Below are 18,719 nucleotides of genomic sequence, written 5' to 3'. Positions count from 1 at the left end.
AGAGCAACGGCCTGGCCGAGCGCGCGGTCCGCAGCGCTAAAGGACTGTTGGAACGTTTCCGCCTGTCCCGCTCCGACATTTACCTGGCCCTGCTGAACCTCCGCAATATCCCCCGCGATCATGCCCTGGGTTCCCCGGCTCAGCGTCTCATGTCCCGTGTCACGCGGCCCACGGTCCCGGTGTCTCAACAGTCCCTGTCTCCCTCTGCCCTTAAACCTGCCTTAATCCGGAAACGGATTGCCCGCAGACACGGTATTCAGACGCGCTCCAACGACTAGTCCTGCCGTGTCCTCCGCCCTCTTCTTCCCGGCCAGGTCGTCCGTATGAGGTCCATTTCTGGCCGCTCCAGACTGGCCGTGGTCGTTGGTTCTGCTGGCTCCCCCAGTTCGTACCTGGTCAACCATGACGGCAAGGTGTACCGCCGGTCCCGCCAGCATCTCCGGCTCGTGAACGAGCCCATCCCTCCCCCGGCGGCTCCGTATGCCCCTCCACTGCCACTTTCGCGGCCCAGTGACTTGCCCGCTCCTCTGGGCCCCCCCCCCCCCCTCCCTGGTCCTTCTCCTGTCCGTCTTCCGGCTGCGGTCCCGTTTTCTCCGGCTTCCTCGTCCTCCTCCTCCTCCTCGCCGCCCCCCCCGCTGCCTTCATCGCCCAGGGGTTCTCCCGTCCGTAGCCCACCCCGTGCCCCGGCACCGTCCCCGCTTGTTCCCGTCGGGGAAGGAGGTGATGGCGAGGTTCGGACCCGGTCTGGTCGCCTGGTCAGGCCGCCTGTCCGTTACGGCGATTACGTGTGATTCCGTATTCCTGTGCCTTACTGTCTGCATTTACCCTAGCGCATGAGACGTGGTCGCCCTGTCACTCACTGTTTGTTTTGTAGAGGAAGGATGTAGATGATATGTGTGTACTCCTTTAATTGATAGTGACGATGTCCATGTTAACCACTCCCTCACCGGTTGGTATAATTGTAGCTTCCCCACCCCTAGCAGGGGCTCCAGTGATCGTGACAGACCATGTACAGCTAGGGCAGTGATATGTGTGCATTAAAGTAGTTAAAGATACAATGGTGTCCGGGAACCATCTCTACACTGTCTCATAGTTCTCTTGGTCTTAGTTTAATTTGTTGTCACGTGTACCGAGGTACAGTGAAAAGCTTTAGTTGCGCGCTAACCAGCCAGCGGAAAGACAGTACATGATTACAATGGAGCCATTTCCATTGTCCCTGTTGCCTCATTGTCAACTTTACAGAATGTGAAAGTGGCCGAATTATTGATCTGAGCTTTGTATTCCATTTCCGACGTATAATTTGCCATCATTTTGTATATTCTGCGGCTGAAAATTGGCCTTTGCTGTTCTTTGCAGTTTGTCTAATCCCCTGTAAAGATGAGCACTTGTGATGTGACGGATCTAGTCAGCAGCAGTTAAACTTAGGAAAGTTACTTCACATAATCAATGAATTGGAAAATTAATTTTTCAATTCTAATTTAACAAAAATATAGCAGAGTCTAGTGCTTTCCTCATCCAAAGTAAGGCATCTCTCACATGCGAGCAATTTTGGGCCCCGTATCTGAGGAAGGATGTGCTGGCTCTGGAGTGGGGTCCAGAGGAGGTTTACAAGAATGATCCCAGGAATGAGTGGGTTAACTTATGATGAGCGTTTGTCGGCACTGGGCCTGTACTCGCTGGAGTTCAGGTGGATGTGGGGGACCTCATTGAAACATACAGAATAGTGAAAGGCTTGGATAAAGTGGATGTGGAGAGAATGTTTCCACTAGTGGGAGAGTCTAGGACTAGAGGTCATAGAATAAAAGGACATACCTTTAAGTAGGAGATGAGGAGGAATTTCTTTAGCCAAAGGGTGGTGAATCTGTGGAATTATTTGCCAAGTCAATGTATTATTTTGAAGGCAGAGATAGATAGATTCTTGATTAGTACGGGTGTCAGGGTTATGGGGAGAATGGGTTTAGGAGGGAGAGATAGATCAGCCATGATTGAATAGTGGAGTTGACTTGATGGGCCGAATGGGCTGATACAGCTCCCATCACTTATGAACTTATGTCTTCTATTGGTCTTTCTTGTGGAAAGGCCAATAGAAGACATATCCAAAAAATTTCTATCCAAAAATTTCCTCAAAGTTTGCCAACTGCTTCATTTGTTCGACCTGAACAGAGTGTCTCCTCAACAGCATTTTTTTACATTTTCCGTCTGTTGGCTTTTGACTGTTGGGAGCTGCTGGTATTGGAGGCTTTGCAGCATTGGAAAGTGCCGGGGAATTTGTGTTGTTGGGTCCAATGTCAGGAATGGGTCGGTGGGAGTTGACGTTCAAAGGCGGGAGGTAGCCAGGTCTGGTTTGTGAAATGTGGTCCAGGAGCAATGTCCCCGATCCTCGCCTCTCCATGATGCCGGGGTGTCTCTTCCCTCCTGTGCTCAGGGAACCAATTCGCAGATTGTCCAGGGAATTTCTGGAACTGCTCACCGCAGATAAAGGGGAAGAGATCATTTTCTTCCTCTCCTGAGAACCTTTGCCTTCGTCAGTTCCTTGCTTTAAACAGACTGTCAGCTGTGAGTCGGAATTATAATGATCAACGCCCATGTTTCTTTTCTGGACGATGCTCCGTAAACTAGAAACAGAAATTGATTGCAATGCGTCTGGATCCTGGTCCACGGGAATGGTGTTCCAGTGACATAGACCGGAGGGAAGAGACTGAGAGTGGATATCTTCGCAGAACTTCCGCGAGGCAGTTAAAGCAGCGGCTTGGTCCAAGGACCGTAGTAAAGCTGCAGTGTCTTTCACTTCAATGCTTTGATGCCTGGTGAAGAGTCGCTTGGGTAGAGATAGGCCATTGATTTTGAGAGAAAGACCTTCTTCCATGGTCAGGTTGTGCACTTCTTCTTGAAAGGAAGATGTTTTATGCTGAGATAAGAGGGAAGCAGGAATGTTCAGCCACGGTTCGGAGTGCAGCCTTTGCAGTTGAGGTAATTTGGCTCCTGGTCGCGATGGGCCGCAGATCCTGGTGGGAGAAGTTGGTTCTGATGAACCTTTATCATTGACGAGATTTACTGGGTCTCTGAAAGAGAAAACATGCTTCTCCTTGACTGTGCTTTGTGTGAGAGGAAGCGATGATGTTTTAAGCTCAATTTCTGAGGGTGAGGTGCAAGGGACCGGTGAGTTTTGATCTTCATTGTCTTCAGGAGGAGGTACATTTAGGTACTGCTTGGTAATCTGCCTGCCAGAGGGCGACTTATCCTTCGTGATGATGATGACTTCCTTCCCTCGTGCCTTGCAAGCATCCAGGAGAACCTGAAGGGTTTCCTTGTCGTTGGAGTTTACGGCGTAAACCAGGGCAGAACTACCTGAGCGGTCTTCCAGACTCGGGTCAGCCCCACTGCTCAGCAGCAAAGCAACAACCTCGACTCCAGCCTGCTCCGCGCACGCGTGCATCAGCGCAGTCTTTCCCGACTGGTCTTGGATGTTGGGATCGGCGTGGTTTTCCAACAGGTATCTCACCATTTTCGCTCTGCCGATGCTCTGTTGGTCCACGTGCTGGGTCTTGCAAGCGATCATGAGCGGAGTCTCTCCTTGGTCGTTGCTCTCGTTAATGTAAGCCCCACCTTCCAACAGCAGCCTGGTGAGGCGCAGTCTGCTCAGGTAGACGGCCTTTAACAGGGAGTTACCATCCGTGCGCACCTGCGTGGCCTTGTTCATTGTCCAGGAGTCGCTCGCAGGTTGATGTTCTCCAAGTTGTGGTTCTGCAGTGATAAAGGAAAAAAATATTTTAACACAACAATTTCCCTCCGTTCCCTCCGTAACTCCCTGGTCCACTCGTCCCTTCCCGCCCAAACCACCCCCTTCCCAGGCACTTTCCCCTGCAACCGCAGGAGATGCAACACCTGTCCCTTTACCTCTCCCCTCGACTCCATCCAAGGACCCAAACAGTGAGACAGAGGGTCACCTGCACCTCCTCCAACCTCATCTATTGTATCCGCTGTTCCAGATGCCAACTTCTCTACATTGGCGAAACCAAACGCAGGCTCGGCGATCGTTTCGCCCAACACCTTCGCTCAGTCCGCCTTAACCAACCTGATCTCCCGGTGGCTGAGCACTCCAACTCCCACTCCCAGTCTGACCTTTCTGTCATGGGCCTCCTCCAGTGCCATAGTGCGGCCCACCGGAAATTGGAGGAACAGCACCTCATATTTCGCCTGGGCAGTTTGCAGCCCAGTGGTATGAACATTGACTTCTCCAACTTTAGATAGTTCCTCTGTCACTCTCTTCCCCCCCCTTCCCAGTTCTCTCTATCTTCCTGTCTCCAACTATATCCTTTCTTTGTCCCGCCCCCCTGACATCAGTCTGAAGAAGGGTCTCAACCCGAAACGTCACCCATTCCCTCTCTCCGAGATGCTGCCTGACCTGCTGAGTTACTCCAGCATTTTGTGATACCTTCGATTTGTACCAGCATCTGCAGTTATTTTCCTACACAACAATTTCACAGATCACCTGGGACAATTCTACAAGTTCCCCTCTTTAATAATTCTTTATCGTCGAGGACTGGAGTATCAGCCATCTGCTTACTCAACTGCTACCCATCTGACAGTCAACAGAAAAAAAAAAGTCGGCAAAGACCACATTTTTGATATGCTAAAAGAAAGAAAAAACAAATAAATAAATAAATATATAAAACTACGACAGGCATAGGAAGGGGAAACATTGTAATATAAGGGTGAAGCAGGCTTTTCAGCTACGGTGGAGTTGTCTGCCAGCAGGCTTGGTTGGAAAAGCAATTAGATTCTTGGGAAAAAGGTTGGGCTAATTTAGAAGAACCAGTAAATCATGGGGCCCACTTCAAGGACGTCTACCAACAAGATAAGATAAACTTCCCTTTCTTGGAGGTATCTGAAACTAGCTCGGTGCCTGATGAAATAAATAACCCTTGTTTTCAGTGCTAAGAAGAACGGTTCATTTTAAAAACATAGTCAACAGCTAATAGTAATGAGTCTCATGGTCTTCTGCTCACCTTTGTCTGTAGATTAGGGTCGAAACGTGAGCTTATGGATTATACACCGATCAGCCTAAACATTATGACCACCGACAAGCAAAGTGAATAACGTTGATTATCTTGTTACAATGGCATCTGTCAAGGGGTGGGATATATTAGGCAGCAAGTGAACAGTCAGTTCTTGAAGTTGATGTGTTGGATGCAGGAGAAATGGGCAAGAGTAAAGACCTGAGCGACTTTGACAGGGGCCAAATTGTTATGGCCAGAGGACTGGGTCAGAGCATCTCTGACATGGCAAAGCTTGTGGGGTGCTCCCGGTCAGCAGTGGTGAGTACCAACCGACAGTGGTCCGAGGAGGGACAAACCACAAACCGGCGACAGGGTGCATCGCACCCTGCTGCGTATGGGGCTGCACATGGAGGACCAGCAGCATATTAGGGGGGGGGAAGAGAGGGAGAGAGGGAGAGAGGGAAAGAGGGAGAGAGGGAGAGAGGGAGAGAGGGAGAGAGGGAGAGAGGGAGAGAGGGAGAGAGAGAGAGAGAAGAAAAAAAAAATTAAAAAAATTACAGATCAGAGTATCTGGTGGGCAGAAGGCCATGAGACTCATTACTATTAGTTGTTGATCATATCAGATTTAACAAGGGCATGAGATTTGTTGCTTTATTGATTATTTTACCTGTCTTTTACTATAATAAAGATGGTTGTTCGTAACCCAAATGTTTTTTCTCCATTCATTGATCCGAATCCTCAAAACCTGCTCATATGTAATTATGGACGAAGTCAAAACCTTTTTCCTGGGTGGAGAATGCAAATTCTAGAGGTCATAGCTTTAATAATAATAATAATAATAATGTATTTTATTTATATAGCGCTTTTCATATACTCAAAGACGCTTTACAGAGATTTAGAGAACATAGGGAAATTAATAAATAGATAAATAAGTAAATAAATAAACGAACAGAGAAAGGAGACAGAAGGTGAGGTGACCTTCAGTGGTTGAAGGCAGTACTGAACAGGTGAGACTTCAGCGATGTTTTGAATGTGGTGAGTGTGGAGGAGTCTCTAACGTTTTGGGGTAGTGAGTTCCATAGGGTGGGAGCAGCGATGGAGAAAGCCCTGTCCCCCCAGGATCTGAGTTTGGTCCGGATGTGGGGGGATAGGAGATTGGCAGCAGCAGAGCGGAGGGTGCAGGTGGGAGTGTGCCTGTGGAGGAGGTCGGTCAGGTAGGATGGGGCCAGGTTATGGAGGGCTTTGTAGGTTATGAGGAGGATTTTGTACTGGATTCTCTGGGGGATGGGGAGCCAGTGGAGAGGGTATAGTTTAAAAGAGATGTGCAGGACAAGTTTCTTACACACTAAGTGATGGGTGCCTGGAATGTGCTGCCAAAGGTGGTGGAGGCAGATAGGATAGTGGCATTTAAAAGGCTTTTGGATAGGTACATGAAGAATGGAGGGATATGGACCATGTGCAGGCAGAGCAAATTAGTTTAACCTGGCATCATGTTTGGCACAGACATCGTGGGCCAAAGGGCTTTGTTCCTGTGCTATATTGTTCGATGTTCTATGTTGAAGGAAAGTGTTTTTAAAAAGGCATCATTAGATTCCCCAATGATGTCCATCTTCTGGTAATAGTTTAGTTTAGAGATACAGCATTGAAACAGGCCCTTCAGCCCACCTAGTCCGCGCCGACCAGCGATCCCCGCACACTAACACTATCCTACACACACAACAATTTACACTATCCTACACACGCAACAATTTACAATTTCACCAAAGCCAATTAACCGATAAACCTGTACATACATCTTTAGAGTGTGGGAAGAAACCGGAGCACCCGGAGAAAACCCACGCAGGTCACGTACAAACTCTGTACATACAGCACCCGCAGTCATGATACAACCCCGGTCTCTGACGCTGTAAGGCAGTAATTCTACCGCTGCGCCCCTTGTGCCACTGTGCCACCACAATGAAATTTGCCATCCGGCAATGGGAACCCTTCACTCGGTTCAATGTTTGTCCTCATGTCATTTTTGGTGTAGTTTAGTTTAATGATACAGTGCAGAAACAGGTCCTCTGGCACACCGAGTCCGCACCACTATCGCTGCTCTGCCATGTTCTTTTGGCAATCATCCTAAATCTGCATCCTTTCCACCAATGGGGACATTTCTTTCTGTTTAGACTCCATGTTACTTTGACTGCCTCTATCACATCAATACCTTTCCTTTAATAAGGTTAATCAGCCACTCTACACACTCCCTATAATTTAAACCCTTCAATCTAAACCCATTTAGAACAGAGATGAGGAAAAACCTTTTCAGTCAGAGAGTTGTGAATCTGTGGAATTCTCTGCCTCAGAGGGCAGTGGAGGCCAATTCTCTGAATACATTCAAGAGAGAGCTAGATAGAGCTCTTAAGGACAGCGGAGTCAGGGGGTATGGGGAGAAAGCAGGAACGGGGTACTGATTAAGAATGATCAGCCATGATCACATTGAATGGCGGTGCTGGCTCGAAGGGCCGAATGGCTTACTCCTGCACCTATCGTCTATTGTCTATTCCTGGACATGTTCCTATCAATCGATTTTGTGCTATTGCCAAGGTCCCTCAAAAAATCAGCAGGTAGAATAGCATCCAAAACTCCAGATGCGGATGGACCAGTATTTTATAGTTTAGTGTAGATTATTATTGTCACGTGTACAATACAAAGTACAGTGAAAACCTTTTTGTTGCATGCTATCCATCAGTGGAAAGACTACACACGATTACAATCAAGTGCACAGATAAATGACGAAGGGTACAACATTTGGTGCAAGATAAAGTCCTGTTAAAGATGGTTCAAAGGTCTCCAATGAGGTTAGATGGGAGGTCAGGTCTGTTCTCTAGCCAGTGTGAGGACGGTTCAGTTGCCTGATAACAGCTGGGAAGAAATTATCCCTGAATTGTCAATGAGGTGTGCTTTTTCACACGTCTACACGATACGATACGATATGATACGATAATACTTAATTGTCAAATCAAGTCTAAAATTTGTTTGCATCTCAGCAGCTCCACTTGCAACATCAACAAAGACAAAGAATGTAAGACAAGAAACGAGGATACATATATTCACCATAACATTACAATCGGCGTATGGCGTAAGGGATGGCGGGACTGTCATAATGGGATGGCGGGACTGTCATATGAGGAAAGATTGAAAAGACTAGGCTTGTATTCACTGGAGTTTAGAAGGATGAGAGGGGATCTTATAGAAACATATAAAATTATAAAAGGACTGGACAAGCTAGATGCAGGAAAAATGTTCCCAATGTTGGGGGAGTCCAGAACCAGGGGCCACAGTCTTAGAATAAAGGGGAGGCCATTTAAAACTGAGGTGAGAAGGAACTTTTTCACCCAGAGTTGTGAATTTGTGGAATTCTCTGCCACAGAGGGCAGTGGAGGCCAAATCACTGGATGGATTTAAAAGAGATGGAACTCTAGGGGCTAGTGGAATCAAGGGATATGGGGAGAAGGCAGGCACGGGTTATTGATTGTGGACGATCAGCCATGATCACAATGAATGGCGGTGCTGGCTCGAAGGGCACCTATTTTCTATGTTTCTATGTTTCTAATCACAAATGACGACACATTCAAGACCCTTCAACGTACATTTAATCTGGGATTAAGTTCTATGTTTAGTTTCAGGATTGACTGGTGCACAAAAGAGTGCTTCAGTCTAACCTTATTAAATCTTGGTACCCTGTACCTCCGATTTGATGGTGACAATTCGTATCCACTGTTCAGAACATGGTCGGGGTCAGAGACAATGTTGTTGTCCAACCGTCGCATGTTATTGTGGTAAGCTGATTCATAGAGTTTCTCAAGGGGTTGACCGACGATCTTTGAGCAGATTTTCATTTGGTGGAGCAGTTTTGACTTTGAAGCGGTGGACAAACACTCTTACCATGTAGTATTACAATTCTGAAGAACACTCATAATCACAGAAGTAAGGAACAAAAGAAGAATTTGTCTACTCGCCCCAAAGGACCAAGGGGGCGGAGAAAATAAATTCTTTGCTTTGTCCTTTTGCAGACAGATTCAATGTGGTCTTTCCAGGATAGGAGATAGTCTATCATCATACCCAAGTATTTAAATGAACACACCTGCTTGATTTTTTCATTATGGATAACAATACGAACTATACGAGAGTCAGATGGTGAACCAAATATTATTTCTTCCGTTTTCTTTGTATTAATCTCAAGAGCATCATTATCACTCCACTCGACCACTTCGTTTACAGCTCAGGGTTGTCTGATTTACTCAACAGAGACATTAAAACTGTATAAGAAAATAACTGCAGATGCTGGTACAAATCGAAGGTATTTATTCACAAAATGCTGGAGTAACTCAACAGGTCAGGCAGCATCTCGGGAGAGAAGGAATGGGTGACGTTTCGGGTCGAGACCCTTCTTCAGACTGATGGCGCCGAAGTAGAAGAAGGGTCTCGACCCGAAACGTCACCCATTCCTTCTCTCCTGAGATGCTGCCTGACCTGCTGAGTTATTCCAGCATTTTGTGAATAAATACCTTCCATTAAAACTGTATCATCAGAATACTTTAGAATGTATTGATTTGGTTTATCTATACCTTTCGCCCGACGGGAGACAGGAGAAGGAGTGTAACTCATCCTTGATGCTGCTGCTGGCCTTGCCGAGGCAGCGTGAAGTGTAGATGGAGTCAATGGAAGGGAGGTTGGTTAGTGTGATGGTCTGGGCTGCGTCCACAATTCTTTACAATGTCTCGCGGTTTTGGATGGAGCTGTGATGGATCCTGATAAAATGCTTTCAACCATCTCTACTTCGGCGCCATCAACGTATACCAGGATGTGTGTACTGCTTTACTTCCTGAAGTCAATCATAATCTCCTTTGACATTGACATTGAGGGAGAGTTTGTTATGGAGGTATGTAAGAACTTTCTCACTTTCGTTCTTCATGATTTTAGATGCTCTTTACATTATTTTTTCCAAACTGCCCTGGCACTTCAACGATTATGTACATATAATTCTCATTATTTCTGAATCCCCTTCAGAACTGTATCCTTCATGATATGCATCATTTCACCTTGGTAAATGTTATCCCAATATCATGTTATCATTATTACACAGTGCATAATGAAAGGTTGCAGCTGTAATGTTAATGTGCTTGTCCCAAACACTGCAATTTTCACTGACCTTTTGAATATTTGCCTTCCAGCCCGATTAAATTGAGTTTCATTCATTGATGATGTAAAATCATTTCAACTCCCAGCTTCAATAATGCTTATAAAAGATAAAGTGTGTTACTGAGTCACACTTATCAAGCTTGATTTTTTTTCTTGTGTCTATTTAACTTGATTGGTTTCAGTTGGCTGGTTATTGGGTGTTAACAGTCGGTCGGTATTTCTGAAAAATAAAAAGAACACAAGTCAAGTCTATTATCATATGCACAAGTGTGGTGGTGTGCAGGAGCAATGAAAACATTGCTGGTAGCAGCATCACAGGCACACAGACACAGATACACACAAAAACATAAACCATACATAAATTACATGTAAATTCTACAAGGCAGAGAAAATTAAAAAACTGCAGGAAACAAGACATTAGTGCAAAATATAATTAGAAAAGAGTCAAGAGTCAATAGTGTTTTATTGTCATATGTCCCGATACGGAACAACAAAATTCTTACTTACAGCACAACAGATAAGTAAACATATTACTCTGTAAACACCATAATAAAGAACAAAAAAGTTCGGTATATTAAAAAAAAACCAAGATCAGCCATGATCATATTGAATGGCGGTGCAGGCTCGAAGGGCCGAATGGCCTACTCCTGCACCTATTTTCTATGTTTCTATGTTTCTAAAACAATGCGCCCAAGTCTATTTAGATTGAAGCTTAGTTGGAGGTTGTAGTGTTTAATAGCCCGATGGTTAGACAATAGACAATAAACAATAGGTGCAGGAGGAGGCCATTCGGCCCTTCGAGCCAACACCACCATTCAATGTGATCATGACTGATCATTCTCAATCAGTACCCTGTTCCTGCCTTCTCCCCATACCCCCTGACTCTGCTATCCTTAAGAGCTCTACCTAGCTCTCTCTTGAATGCATTCAGAGAATTGGCCTCCACTGCCTTCTGAGGCAGTGAATTCCACAGAATTACAACTCTGACTGAAAAGGTTTTTCCTCATCTCCATTCTAAATGGCCTACCCCTTATTCTTAAACTGTGGCCCCTTGTTCGGGACTCCCCCAACATTGGGAACATGTTTCCTGCCTCTAACGTGTCCAACCTCTTAATAATCTTATATGTTTCGATAACATCCCCTCTCATCCTTCTAAATTCCAGTGTATACAAGCCTAGCCGCTCCAGTCTTTCAACATATGACAGTCCTCCTGGTTATTAAGAACAAAAGAGGGCATGGCTAGGGCAGTGGGGATGGCAGATCCCGCCTTCTTGTGGCACTGCCTCATGTAGATGCTTTCAATGGTGGGGAAGGCATCTCTGCCTCTCTTCCAGTCTTGTGAGTAAGAATTCCGGTGGTCCTGATGCAACCAGTCCGGATATTTTCTTGACAGTGCATCTGAAGCCGTTTGTCAGAGTATTTGGTAATGTGCCGAATCTCTTTAAACTTCTACGATAGTAGAGGCGCTGGTTGGAGGGACGAGGAGGGCCGTCGGTGAGTGAGGAGGGGCGTCGGTGAGTGAGGGGGGGCCGTCGGTGAGTGAGGCGGGCCGTCGGTGAGTGAGGAGGTGCTGTCGGTGAGTGAGGAGGGGCGTTGGTGAGTGAGGACGGGCGTTGGTGAGTGAGGGGGGGCTGTCGGTGAGTGAGGAGGGGCGTCGGTGAGTGAGGAGGGGCATCGGTGAGTGAGGATGGGCATTGGTGAGTGAGGAGGGCGTCGGTGAGTGAGGAGGGGCGTCGGTGAGTGAGGAGGGGCATCGGTGAGTGAGGAGGGGCATTGGTGAGTGAGGAGGGGCGTCGGTGAGTGAGATGGGGCATTGGTGAGCGAGGGGGGCCGTGGGTGAGTGACGGGGGCCGTGGGTGAGTGAGGGGGGCTGTGGGTGAGTGAGGGGGGGCCGTGGGTGAGTGAGGGGGGCTGTGGGTGAGTGAGGAGGGGCGTCGGTGAGTGAGGAGGGCAGTCGGTGAGTGAGGGGGGCCATGGGTGAGTGAGGAGGGGCGTCGGTGAGTGAGGAGGGCAGTCGGTGAGTGAGGAGGGCCGTCGGTGAGTGAGGCACAGGTTGGAGGGACGAGGAGGGCCGTCAGTGAGTGAGGAGGGTCGTCAGTGAATGAGGGGGGCCGTCAGTGAGGAGGAACATCGGAGAGCGAGGAGGAACGTGGGTGAGTGTGGAGGGCCATCAGAGAGCCGTCACCCGCATGCCTGCAGGCCATTATTTGAGGACGTGCTGCTAGGAACAAAGAGGGACCCAGCATGGGGGGGGGGAGCGAGAAGGAAGAGGGACCATCAGGACTACACTGAATACTTTATCCTGTATCTGTACACTGCGAATGGCTGGATTGTAATTAGGTATTGTCTTTCCGCTGACTGGCACGCAACAAAAGCTTTTCACAGTACATTGGTTCACGTGACAATAAACTAAGCTAAACTTTTGTAACTTTAACGGCTCTTTGCATTGTACGCAAAACAAAGAATTTCACTGTAGCATGTAAATGTGCCAATAAAGTAGCAATCAATCAATCAATTAAAGCTGCTCCTGAACCTGGACGTTCGCTTCTGTGCGTCAGGTCTTGCTTCCTAAGCCGGTTACGGTACTGGAGGGTGTTTCCCCAGGACGCCCCTTGTCACTCTGTGCCCTCTAGTTTTGGAATCCTCTACCCTGGGGAAAAGACTGTAACCATTCACTTTATCTATGCCCCTCATGTACTGAACACGACGCTTTCAACTACTCTCCTCTGCCTGCACGTGATCCATATCCTTCCATTCCCTGCATATCCATGTGCCTTACCAAACGCCGGTTAAACGCCACTATCCTATCTGCCTCCACCATCACCACCCCCAGCAGCGCGTTCCAGGCACCCACCATCCTCTGCACAAAAAACTTGTCCCACACGTCTTCTTTAAACTTTGACCCCTCTCACTTTATAGACAATAGACAATAGGTGCAGGAGGAGGCCATTCGGCCCTTCGAGCCAGCACCGCCATTCAATGCGATCATGGCTGATCACTCTCCATCAGTACCCCGTTCCTGCCTTCTCCCCGTACCCCCTCACTCCGCTATCCTTTAGAGCTCTATCTAGCTCTCTCTTGAATGCATTCAGAGAATTGGCCTCCACTGCCTTCTGAGGCAGAGAATTCCACAGATTCACAACTCTCTGACTGAAAAAGTTTTTCCTCATCTCCGTTCTAAATGGCCTACCCCTTATTCTTAAACTGTGGCCCCTTGTTCTGGACTCCCCCAACATCAAGGGATATGGGGAGAAAGCAGGAACGGGGCACCGATTTTGGATGATCAGCCATGATTATATTGAATGGCGGTGCTGGCTCGAAGGGCCGAATGGCCTACTCCTGCACCTATTTTCCATGTTTCTATGTTTAACCGCACTTTTCTCTTGCAAGTGGGAATGATCACTGATTGTTGGCATGCAATGTATCTGGGATCTGATCACACCTGAACATTTAAACTGCCAGCCTTTTCTAATCATGTCGGTCATGAAGTTGGTTCAAGGATGTTAGATTGTTGAATTACTGTTCCATCTTCCATTTGAGGGAGTTATACAAACCTTCAAACTGATTTTTTCCCTTCGACAGAAAAAAACGATGAATGTGAAGGCTCTTGTAACCATGGCATTTGGGACTGACTTGGTCTATCTGTTCAGGCAAAAGGTATAGCACACCACCAGATTCAGGGACAGTTTCTCTCCAGCTGTTAATCGGCAACTGAATCATCCTACCACAACCAGAGAGCAGTGCTGATCTACTATCTACCTCTGACGTCCCTCGGACTAACCTTGAACGGACTTTGCTGGCTTTACCTTGCACTAAATGTTATTACCTTATCATGTATCTATTCACGGTAAACGGATTGACTGTAATCATGTATTGTCTTTCTCCTGACTGGTTAGCACGCAACAAAAAGCTTTTCACTGTACCTCGGTACACGTGACAATGAACTAAACTGATCTAAACTGTTCACTGCAAGTGGACTCATGTGGAAGATGGTCCCACCATTATTGAAACAATGGCCAAGAAAGCACACCAACGATTCAACTTCCTGAGAAGGCTTAGGAAGTTCAGCATGCCCCCAACAACACCCACCGACCTCTACAGATTCGCCGTAGAAGCATTTTATCAGTAGGGAAAAAAAGCCGCAGATGCTGGTTTAAATCGAAGGTAGACACAAAATCCTGGAGTAACTCAGCGGGTCAGGCAGCATCTCGGGAGAGAAGGAATGGGTGACGTTTCAGGTCGCGACCCATCTTCAGACTGATGTCAGGGGAGGGGGTGGGACGAAGATCATTTTACCAGGATGCAAAAAATTGCAGAGAATTGTGGACGCAGCCCAGACCATCACACAAACCAAACCTCCCTTCTATTGACTCCATTTATACCTCTCACTGCCTCGGCAAGGCCAGCAGCGTAATCAAGGACGAGTCGCACCCTCGCCACTTCTCCCCTCTCCATTCAGGCAAAAGGTATAGAAGTGCGAAAACGCACACCTCCAGATTAAGGGACAGTTTCTTCCCAGCTGTTATCAGGCAACTGAACCATCCTACTAACAACTAGAGAACAGTCCTGAACTACTATCTACCTCATTGGAGACCCTCGGACTATCTTTGATCGGACTTTACTGACTTTACTGACATAGATACAGGGTAAGGGGAGGGAGGTTTCGGGGGGATGTGAGAAAGAACTTTTTCACCCAGAGGGTGGATGGAGTCTGGAACTCACTGCCTGGGGTGGTGGTGGAGGCGGGAACACTCACAACGTCTAAGAGGCATTTGGATGGGCACTTGAAATGCTACAACATTCAGGGCTACGGTCCAAATGCGGGAAAATGGGATTAAAATTAGACTGTGTTTGGTAACGGACGGCGCGGACACGATGGGCCGAAGGGCCTCTTTCTGTGCTGTAGGACTCTATGACTCTGACTCTAAATGTTATTCATATTATTCCCTTTATCATGTATCTGTACACTGTGGATGGCTCGATTGTGATCATGTATTGTCTTTCTGCCAACTGGATAGCACGCGACAAAAGATTTTCACTGTTCCTCGGTACACGTGACAATAAACTAAACTCAACCAAACTAAACCCAGTGTAAGAAAATAACTGCAGATGCTGGTACAAATCGAAGGTATTTATTCACAAAATGCTGGAGTAACTCAGCGGGTCTGGCAGCATCTCAGGAGAGAAGGAATGGGTGACGTTTCGGGTCGAGACCCTTCTTGAGACTGATGTCTAAACTAAACCCAGTGATGATTTGGAAGCATCCAGGAGCATGAAAGCCCCATCCTGTGATTACCTTCATTGTCACGGGAAGCGGAATCCTTGCATCAAATATTGTTTGGTGGCCATTCAGCTGAAGATGGTATAAATCTGTCTCAACATACAGTAACTTGCGAAGCGGAATTCAAGACAAATTGCTTCTGAAAAGTCCAAGAAAGAGTGCAAAGAGGTGACCCAGTGTGACCCTATGGTGATAATAAGGTGTGAACAAAATACCTAAAGTACTGTTGCATCATTACTGTCCAATGATAACGATCCCGATCCTGACTACAGGTGCTGTCTGTATGGAGTTTGTACGTTCTCGCCATGACCGAGTGGGTTTTCCCCAGGTGCTCCCTTCCTCCCGCGCTCCAAAGATGTACAGCTTTGTAGGTTCATTGGATTTGGCAAAGATTGTAAATTGTCCCGAGTGTGTAGGATAGTGCTAGTTTATGGGGATCATTGGTCGGCACGGACTCGGTGGGCCGAAGGGCCTGTGTCCGCGCTGTATCTCTAAACTAATAATCCTTAGAGAAGATCCTTCTGTTAGACTAGTCCATAAGGTTAAGGCACAAGGGGATTCGATGTGTGTTGGGAAACTGGATCCAATCGTAGCCTGGTGATAGAAGGCAGAGGGTCGTGGTGGGTGGGTATTTTTGTGACTGGAAATCAGTGGTGTACCATGGGGGATGGGTTGTTGTTTGTAAAATGACTTGCATGAGTTATGATTAGTAAGTTTGCAGATGACACACAAGTTGGTGGAGTGGTAGATGGCCAAGAGGATTGTCTCAGACTTCTGCAGGTCATGGATCACCTGGAAGGTTGGACCGAACAGTGGCAGATGGACTTTAATCCCAAACGTATGAGGTAATACAGTTTGGGAAGTAAAATTCTGGTAGGACATATGGAGTGAATGAGTGAATGGCAGTGACCTTACTTGTGTTTATAGACAGACCGTCCTTGGGATGCTTGTTCATAACTTCCCGAAAGTGATGATACAAGTGGGCAGGGTGATGAAAAGAGCATTTGGTAGGCTTGCCTTCATAGGCCGAGACATCTATATACTAAAACTCTCGTTTGTTTGTTTGTTTGTTTGTTCCTGAATTACAGCCAAAAAGATACATGATAGCGCAACAATTTTAGGCCCACCTTACTCACCGTCGTCCCTTTGGTGCCATTGGAAGAAGTTTAATTGAAATTGGTGTTATATTATTAAAGTTATTCACATTTTAAAGTTTAAATTTATCTCCTAGGGAGGGAGGGAGGGAGGGAGGGAGGGAGGGGGAGGGAAGGATGGAGGGGGAGCATGGAGGATAAGGGGGGTTGATGGGGGTGGATTGGGGGGAGGGGAAGGCGGAGAGGAAGGAGGAAGGGGAGGGGAGGGGGAGGGAGAGGAGAGGGGGAGTGGAGAGGAGAGGGGAGGAGGAAGGGGGGATGGAGGAGGTGGAGGGGGAGGAGGGAGGGGGGAAGGGGGGAAGGTGGGAGGGAGAGGGGGGAGAGGGGATGGGGGAGAGGAGAGGGGAGGGAGGGAGGAGAGGGTGTTGCACCAATGCAGGAGGTTTGGGCCCAACGGGTCCACTTGGTCTAGTTGAATATAAACTTATGGATGTCATGTTGTAGTTGTACAAGACACTGGTGAGATCACGCTTAGAGTATTAAGCACAGTTCTGGTTGCCAGAAGGACTTGTTAGCAATAGGGAGTGTGCGGAAGGGGCTCGTCGTGGTATTGCCTGAAATGGTGCCTGCAATTAGAAGGAGAGATTGGATCAGGTACGTTTATTCTCACTAGAATGCAGGAAGCTGAGGGATGACCTTCCACAGGTTTGTAACATTATGAGGAGAATAGAGAGGATAATCCTTGCTAGATATTAACATGAGCAGCAATCAAGATAAATGAAGGAAAGGAGAACAAAATAGATTTGAAAATACGTTAAAAAAACCCATCTACTTGTATAAAGTTGAGGACTCTCAACTTTCTCACTCTTTGTGAGTAAGATACATGTCGTGAGTACAATGTTACTTAAGCTGGACCAGGATGTCTTATTTTAATTAAGCATCTAATTAGTCTCTAACATTGCCTGATGGCCAAGAGGATTGTCTAAGTATACAGCAGGACATAGATCAGCTGGGAAGTTGGACAGAACAGTGGCAAGTGGACTTTAATCCAAACAAGTGTGAGGTAATACACTTTGGGAGGTCAGATTCTGACATGCCGAAAAGAGTGAATAGAGGGGGGAGGGGGGGGGGGGGGGGATCTTAAGTGTATTAATGGGCAGAGAGTCCATAGACAGAAGCAGATATCGATGGTGACAAAATCCTATCACTGAAAGGCTTCAAGGTGGGATAATGCGTTATATTAAGGTGTATTAAGGACCAAAATAGAGTCATGGAGTCATAGAGTGATACAGTGTGGAAACAGGCCCTTCGGCCCAACTTGCCCACACCAGCCAACAATGTCCCAGCTACACTAGTTTCACTTGGTCCATATCTCTCCAAACCTGTCTTATCCATGTACCTGTCCAACTGTTTCTTAAACAATGGGATAGTCCCAGCCTCAACTCCCTCCTCTGGCAGCTTGTTCCATACACCCACGACCCCTCGGAAAAGTTACCCCTCGGATTCCTATTAAATCTATTCCCCTTCACCTTGAACCTATGCCCTCTGGTCCTCGATTCCCCTACTATGGGCAAGAGACTCTGGGCATCTACCCGATCTATTCCTCTCATGTATGAGAAAAATGTCTTGATGGTTAAAACTAAATAAAGCTTAAGGAAATTATGTTTCTGACCTTTCCTGGTCATCTCACAAACTCGAATGTGCAATTGAAAACTTAAGCCACACATGCCAACATGTTCTATATTCACTGCCAGTTGTGGAGCTCACAGCTGTAAAATTGCTGTATACATGAAAATAATTCAGATACTGCAATTTTAATGATTAATTGCACTCATTTGATTTGCTTGTGTAGTGGGAAACATTGTTTATTAGAGCTCAGAGCTGGTAGCTCTTGGAAATAATTGAATTGGGATTTCAGGGATTTCATTATGCAACTTGAAAGTTATTGGATAAATTCCTGTGGGAGCAAAAGAGGACTTGTAAGAACACATCAAGAAATTTAAATCAGCTGAGCTAATTGTAATCCCTTACACATTTACCATCCAAATTCGGCTCTAACTCCATCTTCAAGTTTGCAGATGACACCACTGTGGTGAGCCACATCAAAAACAATGGCGAGACAGAATGTAAGAAGGATATGGAGAACTTAGTAACGTAGTA

The 18,719-nt window shown here is 46.8% G+C and overlaps 1 protein-coding gene across 2 annotated transcripts in view; it reads right to left on the bottom strand.

The window, feature by feature from the left end:
- Window positions 1-642: 642 nt before the first annotated feature.
- ankrd34bb (ankyrin repeat domain 34Bb) overlaps window positions 643-18,719 on the bottom strand; it is a 23,425-nt gene continuing 5,348 nt past the window's right edge. For both annotated transcript variants that reach the window (XM_078397051.1, XM_078397050.1), the window contains 2 exons: window positions 10,195-10,404; window positions 643-3,744 (listed from right to left, as the gene is read on the bottom strand). In XM_078397051.1, coding sequence (XP_078253177.1) covers window positions 2,108-3,744; window positions 10,195-10,237 — 1,680 coding nt within the window. In that variant the 5' untranslated portion in view covers window positions 10,238-10,404 and the 3' untranslated portion in view covers window positions 643-2,107. The remainder of the gene's footprint in view (window positions 3,745-10,194; window positions 10,405-18,719) is intronic.

Source organism: Rhinoraja longicauda, chromosome 3, assembly GCF_053455715.1.
Source record: "Rhinoraja longicauda isolate Sanriku21f chromosome 3, sRhiLon1.1, whole genome shotgun sequence".
NCBI lineage: Eukaryota > Metazoa > Chordata > Chondrichthyes > Rajiformes > Arhynchobatidae > Rhinoraja > Rhinoraja longicauda.
The sequence above is the reverse complement of the archived record's forward strand: the minus strand, read 5'-3'. Positions and strand labels throughout refer to the sequence as shown.